This window comes from Apium graveolens, chromosome 10, assembly GCF_009905375.1.
Source record: "Apium graveolens cultivar Ventura chromosome 10, ASM990537v1, whole genome shotgun sequence".
NCBI classification, from domain to species: domain Eukaryota; kingdom Viridiplantae; phylum Streptophyta; class Magnoliopsida; order Apiales; family Apiaceae; genus Apium; species Apium graveolens.
Window position 1 is genome coordinate 117,872,429 of NC_133656.1, and position 15,721 is coordinate 117,888,149.

Sequence of the window (15,721 nt, forward strand, 5' to 3'; positions counted from 1 at the left end):
GGGTTTACATAATCACTCTTTCATGTTATTTTAGCCGATCATTTTAACCAACACCATTAAAGATGTTTCAAGGACACTAAAATTGATCAATTTTTTTTCAAAATAATATTTATTAATTTTATTAAAAATTAATTATTTTTGTCATTTTTTTTGAATAAATGCATAGTTTATATACTATATATTAGGTAATTATACCGAAACTCACCTCACCGGTCAGAGTGGCTGGTGTAACTCACCTCACCGGTTGTGTACACACACAAATACCCAGATGAATGAATTTGTTTACTTTTGGAGGGAGTTTATTATAGTGTATGTATGTGTTTTGTTTTGATTCTCTACTTGTTTATGCATAAATATGTACATGTCTTTTATCTGATTATAACCCCATTAAGCAACAATACAAGTCTATCTAATGCCTCGTAGTGTTTGATAAAAATACAAAGTGAAACACCCACCCAGAATCATTTTTTCTTGATATTATGTGCATTTGGTCGTATAGGCATTCATATTTATAGCAGTAGCTAAATGTCGTGAGTGATGCTTTCCGGAACATTTTTTACCAGAATAGCGATAACAATTGTTCTACACTTTTAGAAAATAAAATAAACAGTAAATTCTCATTCTAAAATGTGTTTTCCGTAGAGTGCTACCCAGAAAGTAGTAGTTTTGTTAGATTACCCAGTTATATATATATGTATATTTTTTTAAAATTACTAAAGTGGGTGAGTGACCAGGGAATGATCAGCTATGCATACATGCATTTTCTTTAGTTAATTGCTTAATGATGCTATGAGGATTATGGACTTGCAGGGAGAAAATGACGGAATCTTGGGATGGGCACGGTCTATCTTTCACTTGAGGCTTTAACTGATAAGAAGCTTATTGGTATGCATTGACGCATAGTGATGTCATTATATCCGGTAGAACAGGTAGAGAAACTAGCAAGGCTAGTTGCTATGGATGCTAGCTCACTAGTCTTGGTTGAATTTTCGTGGTATGTTGTTTTACTTCATCTGCTGCCCTTTGTAATTGCTTGAGTGCTTTCTGTGATATTGTATGTTTTGTGTAGGTCTGATCCCACATAAAATGATGAAGTACAAGGTTTGGGACACAATGCCCGCAGGCCTGACATTGTCGCCTTTAGGGTAAGTTACCTTGGCTTTTCTTGCATTGTTAAGTATTTTTTTGGAGTACTAGCATTTAGTTCAAATTCTTGCTTTCTTAGTTGGGACTTATTCTTATTTGCAATTATCAAATCAGAGTTGTGTAATCTAAGAACCAAATCAAATTTTAACAATAGTAATAATGTACACTGTTGTGCGATTGGGTGATGAACTATCTTTATTAACAAAAACAAGAACCCAGCAGATTCTATATGTTTACAATTGGGGAAGTTTATTACAGGTGTTTATCCTATTTATATGTTCTATTTCTAATTCTCTGCTCGTTTAGTGTGATATGATCATCTTAGTAATCTTGTACTTTGCTAAATGCTTTATTAGAGTAGCTGATCTTTTTGAAACCATATATTATAAGCCGGATCCGGGAATAAAGTTTGGTGTGGTGGCTCCTGATACCATGATTGAGTACCGGAAGAATTGTATATTTTGTTGTATTACCAATTTATATGTATACATGTATGCAAGAGTATAAACGCTTTCAACTAAATAACAAATGATATCTGTAAACAAGATAATTACTTGGAGATAATAGTTAGGTACTGAGCGGATAATGATAATTATTAAGTTTTTTTATTGATGATGAATATTTTACAGAATATTTGTCCAATAAAAGCACTCAGCTTCTCAAGTACAAACATGTTCAAAAGAAAGCTTTTGTGCTTTCTTACACTGTAGGAAGCCAATCTCTGAGCATCTGAGTATTAATTAATGAGGCCTCGTCATGAGACATAGCCCGTTCTAGGCAAGATCATAGATGATAAGATGTACCTATGCGTCCATGGTTGTGTATACCACTTAGCGTTGTTTATTTTTTTTATTTTTTGTGAATTTTGTTGAGATGGGATTGGCTCGTAAACATTACTGATGTTTTGATAGCACTCTGGCTTGGAATTGTAAAAAGGTTGTTCAGCATTGTTCTATCTTCTAGTGATCTAAACGAATGGTACATTCTTGATATCACTCTGATAATTTATTGGAAATGATGGAGGATTTTAGAGAGAGGGGTCGTGGTGTACGAAGGGGAGAGGAAATCAAATGGTATCTTTTCTTAAAATATTTTTTTAATCGATGGCAAATGACCGAAACAACCCTGCTAACCGATGTTGTCACTGTATTTTGGATGGAAAAATGGTTGGGGGATGGAAAGTGCAGCTGATTTGTAACTTGTCCGGCCAAAGTGAAATAACATGCAATCCATAACTCTTTAAATGACAACATATGTCAGTTCTCTTTTTAGAAACTATGACGTGTGTTCTCTGAAATTTCATCCCCCAGATTCAATAGTTCAATTTTTATAATGTTGAGCGTTTGGAAACAAAATTGTTCATTTTCCCAATTTTATATAAACTAAACAAATAAACGAGCACTATAAATTAAATATTAGGTTCTATCTTTTCCTTTAGTATGTTATTTAATACTGGCAAGGGTAGCATTGTCATTCTGCAAACTCGGTGTATAAGACATATTAGTAGGGTTTTTCACAAATTTTATAGATTGTTGGAGCCACTAATCAGGGCGAGGACAAAGATACTTGCAGTAAAGCGGCAGCGGCGACTTGGACCGAGTTGGCGGTGAATTGAAGAAATCCTACCACCTTTGCTCTTTTAGACCTTTAAAGGTAATTTTTCTTTCTCTTGCATCTTCTGTATCTGGTTTTGCATCTTCTGTATTAGATTTTGCATCTGCTGTATTAGATCCAGCGTTTAAACTAATCCTTTATGTGAATTGAATGTCTTTTTGGTGATTCTATATCAAATCTTTGTCCAAGGCCATCTGGTTTCTGAGTTGGTAATAGATAATTCAAGATCTATATCTACTTATCTCTTTTCTCGGTATCAACATTTAGACATAAATTTTTTGATAACTCTGTCAAGTAACATAATTTGCTATTTTAAATCCTAATTGAATAACCAAAAATATTTGTAATTAAGATTCCCCACCCCCACCCATTTTTTGTTCTCTCAACCGCCCATAAAGTGGAAGGGCGATGCCCACTGTGCCAAAGGCCACTAGGTGAAGTAGCTCTCTTAATTTCTTAAGAGAGTACTCCCTCCGTCCCTCCCAATTGTTATCGTTTCTGGGAGAGTATCCGGCACGCATTTTAAGATGAAGAAAAAGTATAGTTCTATAACTTTTTTAAAAAATTTTATTTTTCTGAATAAAAGTTTAAACATTCTATTTTTATTCAGAAAAAGAAATTTTTTAAAAAAGGTTATAGAACTATATTCTTTATTCATCTTAAAATGCGTGCCGGACACTCTCCCAGAAACGATAACAATTGGGAGGGACGGAGGGAGTATAATATTACAAAATACATAACCGTTCTTGCGCCCAAGCAACCTACTTTTTTAGCCTAACAATTGATTGCTTTCATAAAACGAAATGAGTTTCCATTACATACTCAGTGGGAAGTAGAGTGTAGAAAGGTAAATTATTAAATGTCATTACTTAATGTACTGGTCAACCTTAATAGAGGCAGCGTGATTATGAATTTTTGGTTGTCAAATATGGCAGTTTAAGTTTTTAATTGACTATTGTGGTAACTGGTAAGAAAGCAATTTTAGGAAAATATAGGATTTGCAAGGAACCATAGTGAACGTGTGGTTATCGCACAATGAAATAAATCCTGAAGAACGATGGGTCAGATGTTCATGTTTTCCGTTGAAATGAACCTTTAAAATAGATAGATGAGAACTGTGTTAGTAATGAAGATCGACGTACATAGACAGTCATGCAAAGCAGCTATATCCTTGACTTTTATTTAAATGTGTTTTTTAGAAAAAAAAATAGGTCTGCTGTGATTTCTTTTGGGTTCTGATTAACTGATATGAACTTCTCTTTTACAGGATCATGTCTTCTTCTGCAACCATCGGAAATGATAATGAGCTCAGTGATTGTGTTCAGCAAACTTCTACTGGTAATTCTTGTGTTCTTTTTTTAGCCAGGTTACTTCTGATGTTCCTTTCCTTTAAATATTACTACAACTACAGGAGATCGAGGGACTCGGAGAGCATTGGGTGTGAACAGTAACTTGCCTTCAGTTTATGGAGATCAAGATGCGGCTGCTTCTACTCCTAGAAGGAAAAGGACACCCCTTACATTAGCTGTAGAACCAGGTATACACGAGGGGAATGCTAGTCGTAAAAGGCAAAGGAGCGCCCCCCCTATAGAACCTGCAGAACTGAGTACAGGTGCCGAAACTAGGGGTAGAAGGCGAACAAGGCCACTTCCTATAGCAGCTGTAGAACCGGGTACACATGCCGGAAATGCTACACGTACAGGGCAAAGGAGGAGACAACCTACAGCAGCTGTAGAACCGGGTACAGGTGCACGTACAAGTCAAAGGAGGAGACAACCTACAGCAGCTGTAGAACCGGGTACAGGTACCGAAAATGCTCCGCTTACAAAGCAAAGGACACAACCCACAGTAGCTGTAGAACTGGGTACAGCTGCGGAAAATGCCACCCGTACAAGGCAAAGGAGGACACGACCTGCAGCAGCTGTTCAACCAGGTAGAAGAGGGAGAAATACTACTCGTAGAAGGACGAGGACTACATCCCCTACATCTGATGGAGAGCCTAGCACTGATGAGGACAATAGGAGTCCTACTAGGTCAAGGAGGGGACGTGTTTTTGAGCATGACCTCACACCTGCGCAGAGGGCAATCCCTGACACAGGACTTCTCCGTGATTTAGGGTATCACCTCTCGGCATATGCTAGGGCGGGACGGGTAAGGCATATTGGTATCTGTTTTTGTTCACTTTTCCATCAGTCTGCCTTTCTGAAGTAGAGCATAATTCTTGTTGTTTTAATGTGCAGGGCCCCCCTACACGAAATCTGAACTGTCGAGGTGCTTGGCATACTGCAGTAGAACTGTATCGTGAGGCAAATGATATGTACAAGGAACTGTTTGTTGCTGCTGGTTTTAGAGATTTTCTCACGATCATACCAGTGGACGTTCCAGTAGCATACAATTTGGCCTTGACAGAGAGGTGGTTCAGTGAAACAAATACCCTCCATTTACCCGACTGTGAAATTGGTCCAACTCCTGTAGACTGGACGATGATCACTGGAGTAAGTTTTAGTGGTCGACGCATAGAAGCCAACTCAGAATTTGAGATAGAAAAAGCGCTGGACCTTCTTGGAAAACCTGGAGCTAGAAAAGACGGTAAGATCCATTTGGACAAAATTAAACCTAAGCCAGAAGAGGTGAGGGGTATCCCGCTAACTGATGATGTGAGGGACAAATTGTTTCGCCGACTGTTCCTCTATGTTGTTAGCAGTTGTTTCTTCAGTAATAACCGTTCAGTGATTAGTCATAACCTCGTGGAGTGTTTGGAAAGGATAGACGAAGTGGGATCTTATAATTGGGGGGAAGTTACATATGCAGCCTTCCTTGCTGGAATGAGAAGAAAGGTCAGAGCACAAACAGGAGCTTTCACAGCATTTTGGCAGTTTCTTCCGGTACATGTTGTCTTTGCCCTTTATTTTATGTGATTCTCTTTGGTCAAAGATAAAATATTGTTTGGTTAGATAGCTTTTATAAAAATATAAATGTGAAGAATTCTGTGAGAGGAAGGGTTTATTTGTTTTGTTATATTCTTCCTCTTGGGGTTTGGAAGGTTTTCTTGTCTTCAATATGGAATGTCAATCTTATTTTCTTTTCGCGAAACAGTTCTGGGCTTTTGAGTATTTGGATGTAAATCGTCCAAAGCATAAGGAAGGGAATATCTTTCCGAGGGCAAGCCGCTGGATCTGTCCAAAAAGTTTTAGCGACAGAGAGTCTCCACAGTTTATTGGTCCACGTTTTATTAATTTGCGCTGTCAATTGAACTATGTTGAGGAGTCCCAGGTTGGTGATCAAAACCATCTTTCATCCAGTTTTTTACTTCTAGTATATTGCTTCTCTAGTTTTACTTTCTATTTTCAGGTGACCTGGCAACCTTACTTGGCCAGTGCAGAGTATGGGTCAGATGCTGTGCAGAACGCGATTAATCTTGCAAAGATGAGGATCCCATTTCAGAGCATTTACACCTGGGAGTACTATCTCGGGGAGAGATGTCTGCGGCAGTTAGGTTTCCCTTGTCGAGTGCCAAATGATCCTCCCAGGGTGATGCATGGAATTAAGGATGGGATATTTGTTGGGACACCAGCTGAAAGTCTCGTCGAAGAGAATCAAGAATTCACCTCGTGGTTTGGGAATAATTCTATCGGAAGAATCCTTGACATAAACCGATTTCTTGGTGGACCTGACATTGCGGAAAAGGTCTTAGATCAGTGGAGGGTGGGTTCTTATATATATGAATTTGTTATCATATGTCTTGTTTGAATTATTCTTTTAGGCTTATTATCTTGTTTTTTAGGCCAAGCACCAACCGGACTTGATTCCTATTCAGAAATCTCAGTATGAGAAATTAAAAGAGGACCGCAATGCTCTTGAAGAGGAGTGCGCTAAGCTTCGAGAGGAGTTGGTAAATTTTCAATCCTTTGCATTTAATTCTATATTCTGCTCATTAAGTACGTTTCCTATTAGGATGGTCAAAGAATACTTTTTTCACATTTCAGTCTCAAGCAAGAGGAGAAGAATCATGCGTTGTTTAGGCATATCTCTGAACAAGGTCAGTGATCTACTATTTGTATTGATTGGTTCTGTTGCTTCCTCCACCATATCCTTTGCTATAAATAGCTTTTGCTGTTTTCTATTATTTCTGAGTCGGGCTTATATCGGGGCAGCAACTGATAGAAAATGGGTTAGGTCGGGTCCAGAAAAAGTTCAAGAGATTCCACCAATGCAAGCTCTTTAACATCATCTGTTATGTTACAAGAGCTTCGATGGCCTTGACTGCTACTGAAAGATTATAATTTCATGTAGGGGTGGCAATAAATATCCGAATCCATCAAATCAAACCAACTAGGTCCATATTGGTTAAATTGGATAAAACTAGTATCACATATAATAGTATGGTCTTGTCTCAGGTTAAAGTCACATAATCGCTCTAGTTATTTGCGTCTTAATATGTGATACCTATATAATTTTTGACCTCTTTTAGCTCATCAATATTCAGTTAATATTTCTATAGACCTAACACTACAGTGTCCACATACTTCATAAATTTTAAGACTTGTGAAGAAAACCATAAATTTTGGAGAAATTAAATTGAAGATATCAGAATTGAGAATCGTTTTGTCTGGGATATATACATATATATACATATATATATATATTCATGTTTAATATCTTTGTTTCTTGTCAAAACCCAAAACTTTTTTCTATGATGTGAGGATTTTGCATTTTTTTCTGCTTCATGTTACTTTATTTCAGAAACAACTAGTTATGATTATGTAACTGTTTCACTTAAATATACAAGCTAATACTGCTGGACAAGAATGTGAGTAAATGCAACATCCAAATTCTATACATTTTAACTGTTATTTTAATGTAGGTACTGAAATTTGTTGGATTCGGCACTGTTATTCAGTTTTGGCCAGAACTTGCCGGGCTGCAGATCATATGGCGGGCTCTTTGCAGATATTTAATTGGGAATATTGCCCGTAATTTATATGCACCCGTAATTTATACGCACCATGTCCTAATCATACATCTATATCCTATATCTTACCTGTAAAGATGAGAGTGCAATCTTACGTGTCTTGTATGACTGAAAAATTTATAAGTATTTAGGCATCAGTTTGAGTTTCTTTCTATAAAATTGCGATTGTTAGTATTTGATGTGGTCAGACATGTACTGTTGCGGAAAAATTATGACTCTGTATATTTGCTTCTATTATTAAAAAGTTAAGATGTTGCAGTCTGTGATGTTGCAGCAAAGTAATGTTACAAACAAGGAAACTACTAAGTGTTAGAGTGTTAAGGAAATGAACTTATGGCAAGAACTTGTCATCAACTAGAAAATGAGCAAAGTAACGTTACAAACAAGGAAACTACTGAGTGTTAGAGTGTTAAGGAAATGAACTGCTGGCAAGAACTTGTCATTAGCTAGAAAATGTTTGTTTTATAATTTTCCCTTTTTAAGTTATCAGCGCCTATCACATCTACTCATGCTAAATATAATTAGTCATAAAAAGGAAGAAAAGAAATGGCAGTTAATGTTACATCTACTCTTAAATTAGCACTCCATTTTCGGTATAAACGAGATAAAATTGGACAAGTGAGAAAGGGCTGCCTGTCATGATAGGTGTTCTTAATCAGGTTCAAATACATCTATCTGTATTTATATAGCCTGTTTTATGTATGTGTCTTGAGTATAAATAAATTGGATGAAAGTCAGGGATCTGGAGAGTCATATAATTATTACTTTTACATTTAAGTGATTTTTTTTTATGTAGATACTTCAGAATCTCTTTAAATGATTTATTATGGTCGTACTTTCAATCTTGATAATTGAATACTCTCCATAAATGAATAAAATTTTCTGGTCAATGCGTATTTGTTTATCGAGGTTCATGTAGATACGAAAATGTGTGTATGAGTTTGATGATAATTAGGGTTGTGCAGGAGTGTTTACTTGGCTCTACACTCTAGGCTAGCTATTTATACAGGAGCTATTGTGTATGAGTAACGGAGATGTATTTATAACACAACCTCCGAGAATCAACCTCTACCGCGCTCTAATCGCAGGTCAATTTTCTTTGTTTTCCGTTTTAATTCTATTTTAAAACTATATGGTAGAACAAATTGTTTCATTTTGTGGTTTGGTTCCTGTTGATTTTTGTAATATTTAGATACATTGGTTTATGAAATGATGAAATTTATTGTCATAGGATAAACTACTTTTATTGTTAGTCTCCTTTTTCTGCATCAATAGTTGTGATGGATATGATGTTTTTACTAAAATCAAAGCATACTATGGAGTATGGATATGATGCAAATTAGTTCTAATCTTAGTGTTGATAAATTTCTGAATTTTAACTTTTGTATGCATTTGTATTGTACATTCTGTGCAAAATTGAATGGCTTTGTGCTTAGGTTGTTTTTAGCAATTAGGCTATTGGGGTTATTATTAGGAGTAATATTTACAAGGTCTTTAATCAAATCATCTCCTAATTGCGTATGGTCATTCAATCGTTACAGAGTAAATAACTAAATGCCACTCAATCTGACCGGATAATAATGGAGGTGCAGCTCTCAAGATATTATAAATGAAGGTATCAGTCAGTCGTTATTTATTTAGTTGTATTTAATTATATGATTGTATCTGGATCACCAACAACATTATAACGAGATTTAGCCTCCATAGAGTAGTGGTTTTGGACAATGGGACTCAGTTTGTGTGAGTGTATATATAAGTTCCGGATAGAGGGATCAAAGACTTAGGTTGGTCACCCTGCAAAGCAACGTCAAAGTGGAGGCCACCAACAAAAGGATCGTAAAAAAAAATTGAAAAGAGGCTTATAGGTCCTTTGCTCGTACTAAACTAATTGCCAAACCAGCACTAGAAATTTATACGACCTAGCGCCAGAGAAACCTTTCTTGGAATTCCCTACAGAATCAGAGCTCTACTTCTATAGAGATTAATTAGCGTTGCATCAGAGTTGTCAATTGTAATGAACACATCAACAAATATGGCACTGAATCAGCATGAAGTTAGGAATCTAACTATAAGCCATTGTGTTCTCCGACTGCAGACATGAGGGAAATCTAATGCCTAAATAGAAAGAACCCTACAAAGTTGCACAAGTCCTAGGACCCGGATCATACAGTTTTGTCCTAGTAGAAGTTTCAAATGTGCTAAACACTAAGTGTGGGCCTAAGTTAAAAAATTATACTTTCACAGGATGGGCTCGGTTTTAACTCTCTCTCCTCAAAGGGTGCGAACATCTTAAGCCATTTTGTAGCACCTCTTCTAAATGCTTTAGAAACACTTTTTCTATTGTCTCAGCTGAAGAAGCTGAAGAAGCATTCTTCCTACGAAACCTTGTTAAGTTTAAGAGTGCACCATGGTTGTCGCGTCGATAAGTCGAGTCGAGGGAGTTCTAACTTGTCGACTAGTTTTAGACTAGCCGTTTAATAATAAATTAAATAACATATAAGAATATATATACTATATTCGTGGTTTCCCACAACAGAAGTCTAAAATTCCCATACTCATATGTACATCAATCACAAAGTAGATATGGTAATTACAAACACATTCCCATACTCATATGTACATAAAATAGGGTGGTGGCCCTAAATGGCACTTTGAAGCGAAAAATGGTCCAAAACGTCACTTCTGAAAATTATGTCCCTAAATTTCACTTCAACGGTACATCGTGTAGCCTTTATGCAAAAAGCCCAAAACGCTACATCGTGTAGCGTTTTGGAACTTTACTTTTTTTTTTCTTTTTTTTAATAATGTGCAAGACGTTAGATAAAGTAGTGTTTTGGTTCCAAACGCTACATCATATAGCGTTTTGGCCCCAAAACCCTACTTTATCTAACATTTTACACAAATTTTTTTAAAAGAAAAAATATTTTTTACCTCAAATAAAAAAATTTTAATTCCTAAAATACTAAAAAATTATTTAAATTGTTTGTAAAAACAATAAGGGAATTGGTGAACCCTAAAATGTTAAAAATTATTAAATTAATTTACACTTTTAAATTTAAAATTGTTTAATTTAAAATCTACATTTTTGGTTCTTAGGGTTTAGGGTCTTAAACCCTAGTTTAAATTAGGGTTTAGGCTCTCGGTTTTAGGGAACTCTAAACACAAAACCCTAAATCAGTTTAACATTTTTTAATTTCTTTTTTAATATTTCTAAAACCCAAAAGGGGATTGGTGAACCCTAAATGTTAAAAATTGTTAAATTATGGTATAATCTTAAATTTTAAAAATATTAAATAAAAAGAAATACCGAAAACGTAACATTAAATGATGTTTCTGGCCCCAAAACAATACACCAAGAGAAGCTCAAAATAAGAAAAAAAAAAACAAAAAGTTACTTCAAGTAACGTTGCCACATTAAAAAAGTAAAAACAAATAACAAAACGCTATATCGTTTAGCGTTTTGGGTGGTTTTCCAAATGTTATACGATGTAACGTGGTGAAGTGACAATTTCGGCCATAATTTCCAGAAGTGATATTTTGGACCATTTTACACCCCAAAGTGGCATTTTGGTTCATTTCTCCGTAAATTACAAAGTAGATATGGGAATCACAAACATATCTTTTTCCCCTTTCATGTAGACACAAAAATACGCTGACTACAACAATATATAAATAGATTATATTACATGTATATTAAGTTTTTATCAATTTATACATTGATAAACACATGCACACACACTTGAAGATATATAAACTGAGATTACCATGTTGATCATTGCTGATGTTGAGTAGGTTTTTAGAATTTTTTATTTATTTTTTTCCTTTTAAACTTTGATTGGATTTTGCACTAGTCGATAAGTCGACCGATTAATCGACTAGTCTAGGCAAGCACCATGACAACAATGGAGTGCACATTTAATGATTAGATGCAAAAGATACCCGAACAAAAACTTATTAGAAATATCATAAAAAAACCTGTATGCAAATTACTTGTTCGACAATATTGAACCTTCAGAAAGTAAACAAAAGTGAGCATGTGGCCCTCAACCTGGATTATTTTCGATGTCTGAAAGAAAGACTAAAGATATTTGGAATTGGGAGTAGGAGGACGGTCCCCATTAATGTCTTTTTTATCCTCATCGCCTTCCTCCTCCTTTTCTTTTGCCCTCCGAGAAGAAAGCTGCATAACCTCCAAAGCTCCGTCTAACAATTTGACTTCTCTGCCAAAAAGTCTTTATTAAAAAAAACACCTGCACTGCTTCATAACGGGGGAACCAAGGCTACTTTTATGCTTGTCAAACTGATATTCCTAGGTGACAAACTCTTCACCAGTTAGGTAGGACAGTAGCGCCAAGGCTGTTTTATATTTCACCACCTTTGGATTGGGGCTGGCAGCTTCGACAAACTCTTCACCAGTTAGGTAGGACAGTAGCGCCAAGGCTGTTTTATATTTCACCACCTTTGGATTGGGGCTGGCAGCTTCAATTTCTTTAACCTTCTACTTCAGAGTCTCGTCCTTCAACTTTAATTGCTGGCACTACTCCTCAAAACTTGACTTTCTTTGCTACACTCTTAAATTATTAGTTTTCTTGTTTTTGGAAACCTCCTGTATAATGGTTTAGATTCAAGTTTGGTTGATCCTGTATAACATCCATATTCCCTCTTTCTAAAGACATATTCTTTCAGCTTTTTAATTATGTATACTAAATATTGCCATCTCAGCCTGTCAGGTTTGTTATGTACTTCAACATTTTCAACGTAAAATCATATCGTGGTTAAAAACTTTAATGATCACAATGTTAACTGGTCAGAAGGCCACTTATATTTTTAAGAAAAATGACCGTGTATTAGTCTACAGTATGTGTCTTGCATGACCTAGACCACTAAAATCAAAATGTCCAGGGTCGAAACAGTCAAACTTGAAACTTTCTCGAGAACCTACCTGTTAATAAATTAAGTCGGGGCTTAATTTGCAAGATTTGGAAGTACAAGGTCTTAATGAACTTCTATAGAACTTAAGGGTACTAATGTCCAAACCAAAGTATCTGGTTGTCGGCAGCAGATCTTCGTTGGGGTTGCAGCAGTGTTTTATTTTTAAAAGTTGGATGGCTTTGGTGATGAGGACCTGCACCAACAGCCTTTTCTCGGATTTTACAAGAATTATATTGAAATCAATACAAGTTAAATGGGATATTAACTCCCAAGGAATCAAAGATTTGACAAGTCTTGGTATAATTGTGCTGACTTGGAACCTTTTACTTTTTATTGAAATTAGATAAATATCCAACCAATTTCTGTAAAGGTTTTAGGATATATAATATTTTTAAATTTTATGCGAACTAAAGGTTGCTGACTTTTTTTCTTATTCGAATTAGCTAGTTGTGTGGTTTACCCACACGGCCTTTAAATTATCTTGCACTTACTGTGAACCTTAATTTCCACAATTTGACACATGATTTGTATTTAAGTTGATCCAAGACAATTGCACTCTCATTTTTTCTGATCTCAATGGTCGGATTGTCTAAAGGTTTCTGCATAAGTTTCAGATGACGGAGCCTGTAATTGTTAAGAAAAAAACTCATCTGGAATTTGCATATCTGGGAAACAAGGCAGTGGATCATACAGTTGGATCTTTGATCGGGTGACGAGTCTCTCAGCTCACGTATAAAGTAGGGATCTAAAATATATTTTCTCGCCCAATTAGATATCGGCCTCTGCCGAGTGTCAAAGAGGCAAGGGTTTTTGCTGATTTTCCCTTGATAAAAAGTCACATCAATTTTAATGTCATTTGTGATGTTACATCCAATGGTCAATGATATTGCATTAATATATCATTGATCATACAATTACCGTCTTTAGGCAATGTTTCAAGTTCTGGTAGTGTCTAGTATTTGAGAGACTGTATCTTACTGGTATGGTTACTTCTTTGCTTATGTTTTCTTTATATGGATAATCAGCTTCAACAATGGAGTTCAGTATTTAAATGATTTTCATAATAACATATGTTTATATATATTACTCATTACTCCATATATACAGCTTTTATGTGACGCCATTGCATGTGCTTGCATCTAATTATATCTGTATACTGTGTTGGGTGTAAGATTGGAATCAGTTGAAGAGTTGGGAGGATCATTTGTAATTATACAGGAATAACAGCCATCCAGCTTCCATGCACATGAATTTTGTTGATATCCTTAGTTGGTAAACCTTTTAACCGTTTACTGAATATGTTCAGCAGGTTTGTTGTTCGAAAACTGCAAATTAAGTATTAGCCAAGGATTTGAATTAGATCTGCTACACAATTACATACATTTTAATGTTCAACTAAGTTTAGGTTACACTTAAGTGGTGGTTTTTCCATCTTTTCCGTGCTGTCTATGATTATGTCCGACAAAAGTTTAGTTTGACCAAAAAGTATATAACTATTTTAATGTTCAGAAAACCTTTGAAATTTGAATATCTAAAAAGAGGAGTAGATAGTACTCTTACAGTGGATTGCTAAATATGCCTAAAACATCTTTCAGATTCTGTTCGTTTTTCTTTTTCCTTTTTTTGTCATGAGATTCAGTTTCTAATACCGAATATAAATGCATATTAGATATCAGCATGACTGTGCCAGAATTTCTGGTTAGAGATTATGTGCTAACTGCTAATGGTTGGTGCTAAAAGTGATGCTATATCTAATAGATCCCTGTTGCTATAGTAGATCACATAGTTTGAACTCAGCACTATGTCCCTTGATCGTGACATAGTAGATCCCCGCTGCTAGGATTGAAAAATACACGAAGACAAAGATTGTTCCAGCAATGCCGGCAGCAGTTATTTTCCTGCCATTGCTATAATGATCTGGTGTAATTTTTGCTTCCAAATGCCAGGCTTGACTGCACTACTGTTGCCACATGTGCAGGCAGGCAATCTGATGGAGTGCATGGGTTTCAAACTTCCAATGCTAGGTTGCTAATGATTTTCCGGGTGGAAAATTTGAAAGCAGATGGCTAGAAGGCTACTGAACTCAAGTAAGTGAGGCTGTGAGGAATCTTTAGTCCGTAGGGATGGACAGTAAGAAAATACAAGTGCTGTGATACCTGGTTTAAACTCGATTGCTGTTGTGATATTTGTTGTCTTGAATGCTCTATGATTTATTGGAGGGCTTCTATATGGGTTCATAGGAAGGTGTTCTGCTTTCTGGTTGATGATTGGACCTCAATTCTGGTAATCGACATTATCCCTCTTTATAGAAATACAATTATAGGCTTTATTCTCTACGGCCTCTGTGAAATTGTAGAACTATTTTACAATATTTGTTTGCATATCACATATTTTAGATTGACAATATTTTCGCATCTGATTTTTTAATAGAATCACAAAAAGAAACGAAGCTTCATTTGGTCTGTAGCTTAAGCTTGGATGGACACCAAAGTTCTTCATACGGAAATGGAACAGCCATGTATTGATTCTACTTCCTGTACGTGTTGGAACTTGGCTGAAAACAATGGTCACTCCTCTTTCACTCTGTACTTTAAATATACTCGTGCTCTTCTCACTACGCTTAAAATTTTGCTTAAGAAGATTTTCTTTGTCAAGACTTGTGAATTTTCAAAAATCTAGTGTCTGTATCGTGCCTCCTAATTGTCAAGAGTTCATGTGTAATGAAACAACAAAAACATTACTTTCTTACTGGCAGTGCAAACTCAGAGGTCCTCTTTACTAATCGAATCGCTTGGTCCATATCGATTTTTTGAAGACCATCATCTCTTGTTCTGAAATGTTTAATACATTCTGTTGTTATTTGTAGATAGCATCCGTTGATCTGAACTGTTAGGTAAAACTAGTACTTCAGCACTACAATATGCTTACAGAGTGACAACCAAATGCCAATTAATTTAATGAATTGTACCACTAAATTATCACCGACCATGTTGTCACTTATATAATTAGAATTAGTTTAATAGATACAGATAAGTAAGTCTTGATGCATTATTCTGC

The 15,721-nt window shown here is 35.7% G+C and overlaps 1 protein-coding gene across 7 annotated transcripts; it reads left to right on the forward strand.

Annotated features, from left to right (window-relative positions):
• Positions 1-207: 207 nt before the first annotated feature.
• LOC141688852 (serine/threonine-protein phosphatase 7 long form homolog) lies at positions 208-15,453 on the forward strand. Of its 7 annotated transcripts, none has more exons than XR_012562169.1 (16): positions 208-313; positions 811-994; positions 1,070-1,145; positions 2,675-2,799; positions 4,028-4,098; positions 4,172-4,911; positions 5,001-5,645; positions 5,857-6,033; positions 6,112-6,465; positions 6,545-6,652; positions 6,747-6,799; positions 7,625-7,750; positions 8,698-8,820; positions 9,274-9,347; positions 13,279-14,947; positions 15,095-15,453. XR_012562169.1 is itself a non-coding variant. In XM_074492976.1 (12 exons), the coding sequence occupies exons 5-11, from the start codon at positions 4,032-4,034 to the stop codon at positions 6,780-6,782; spliced, it is 2,127 nt and encodes a 708-aa protein (XP_074349077.1). In that variant the 5' UTR covers positions 208-313; positions 811-994; positions 1,070-1,145; positions 2,675-2,799; positions 4,028-4,031; the 3' UTR covers positions 6,783-6,799; positions 7,625-8,637. The 7 variants fall into 7 exon arrangements, 1 of the variants encoding a protein (XP_074349077.1); XR_012562173.1 differs by having other exon boundaries at positions 14,643-14,947; XR_012562171.1 differs by having other exon boundaries at positions 7,625-7,733.
• Positions 15,454-15,721: the final 268 nt, after the last annotated feature.

Coding starts and splice junctions, on each gene's coding strand:
- LOC141688852 (XM_074492976.1), top strand. CDS start 4,032: ATGTCTTCTTCTGCAACCATCGGAAATGATAATGAGCTCAGTGATTGT. Junction 4,099..4,171: donor TGTTCAGCAAACTTCTACTG/GTAATTCTTGTG, acceptor CTACAACTACAG/GAGATCGAGGGACTCGGAGA. Junction 6,034..6,111: donor ACTATGTTGAGGAGTCCCAG/GTTGGTGATCAA, acceptor TTCTATTTTCAG/GTGACCTGGCAACCTTACTT.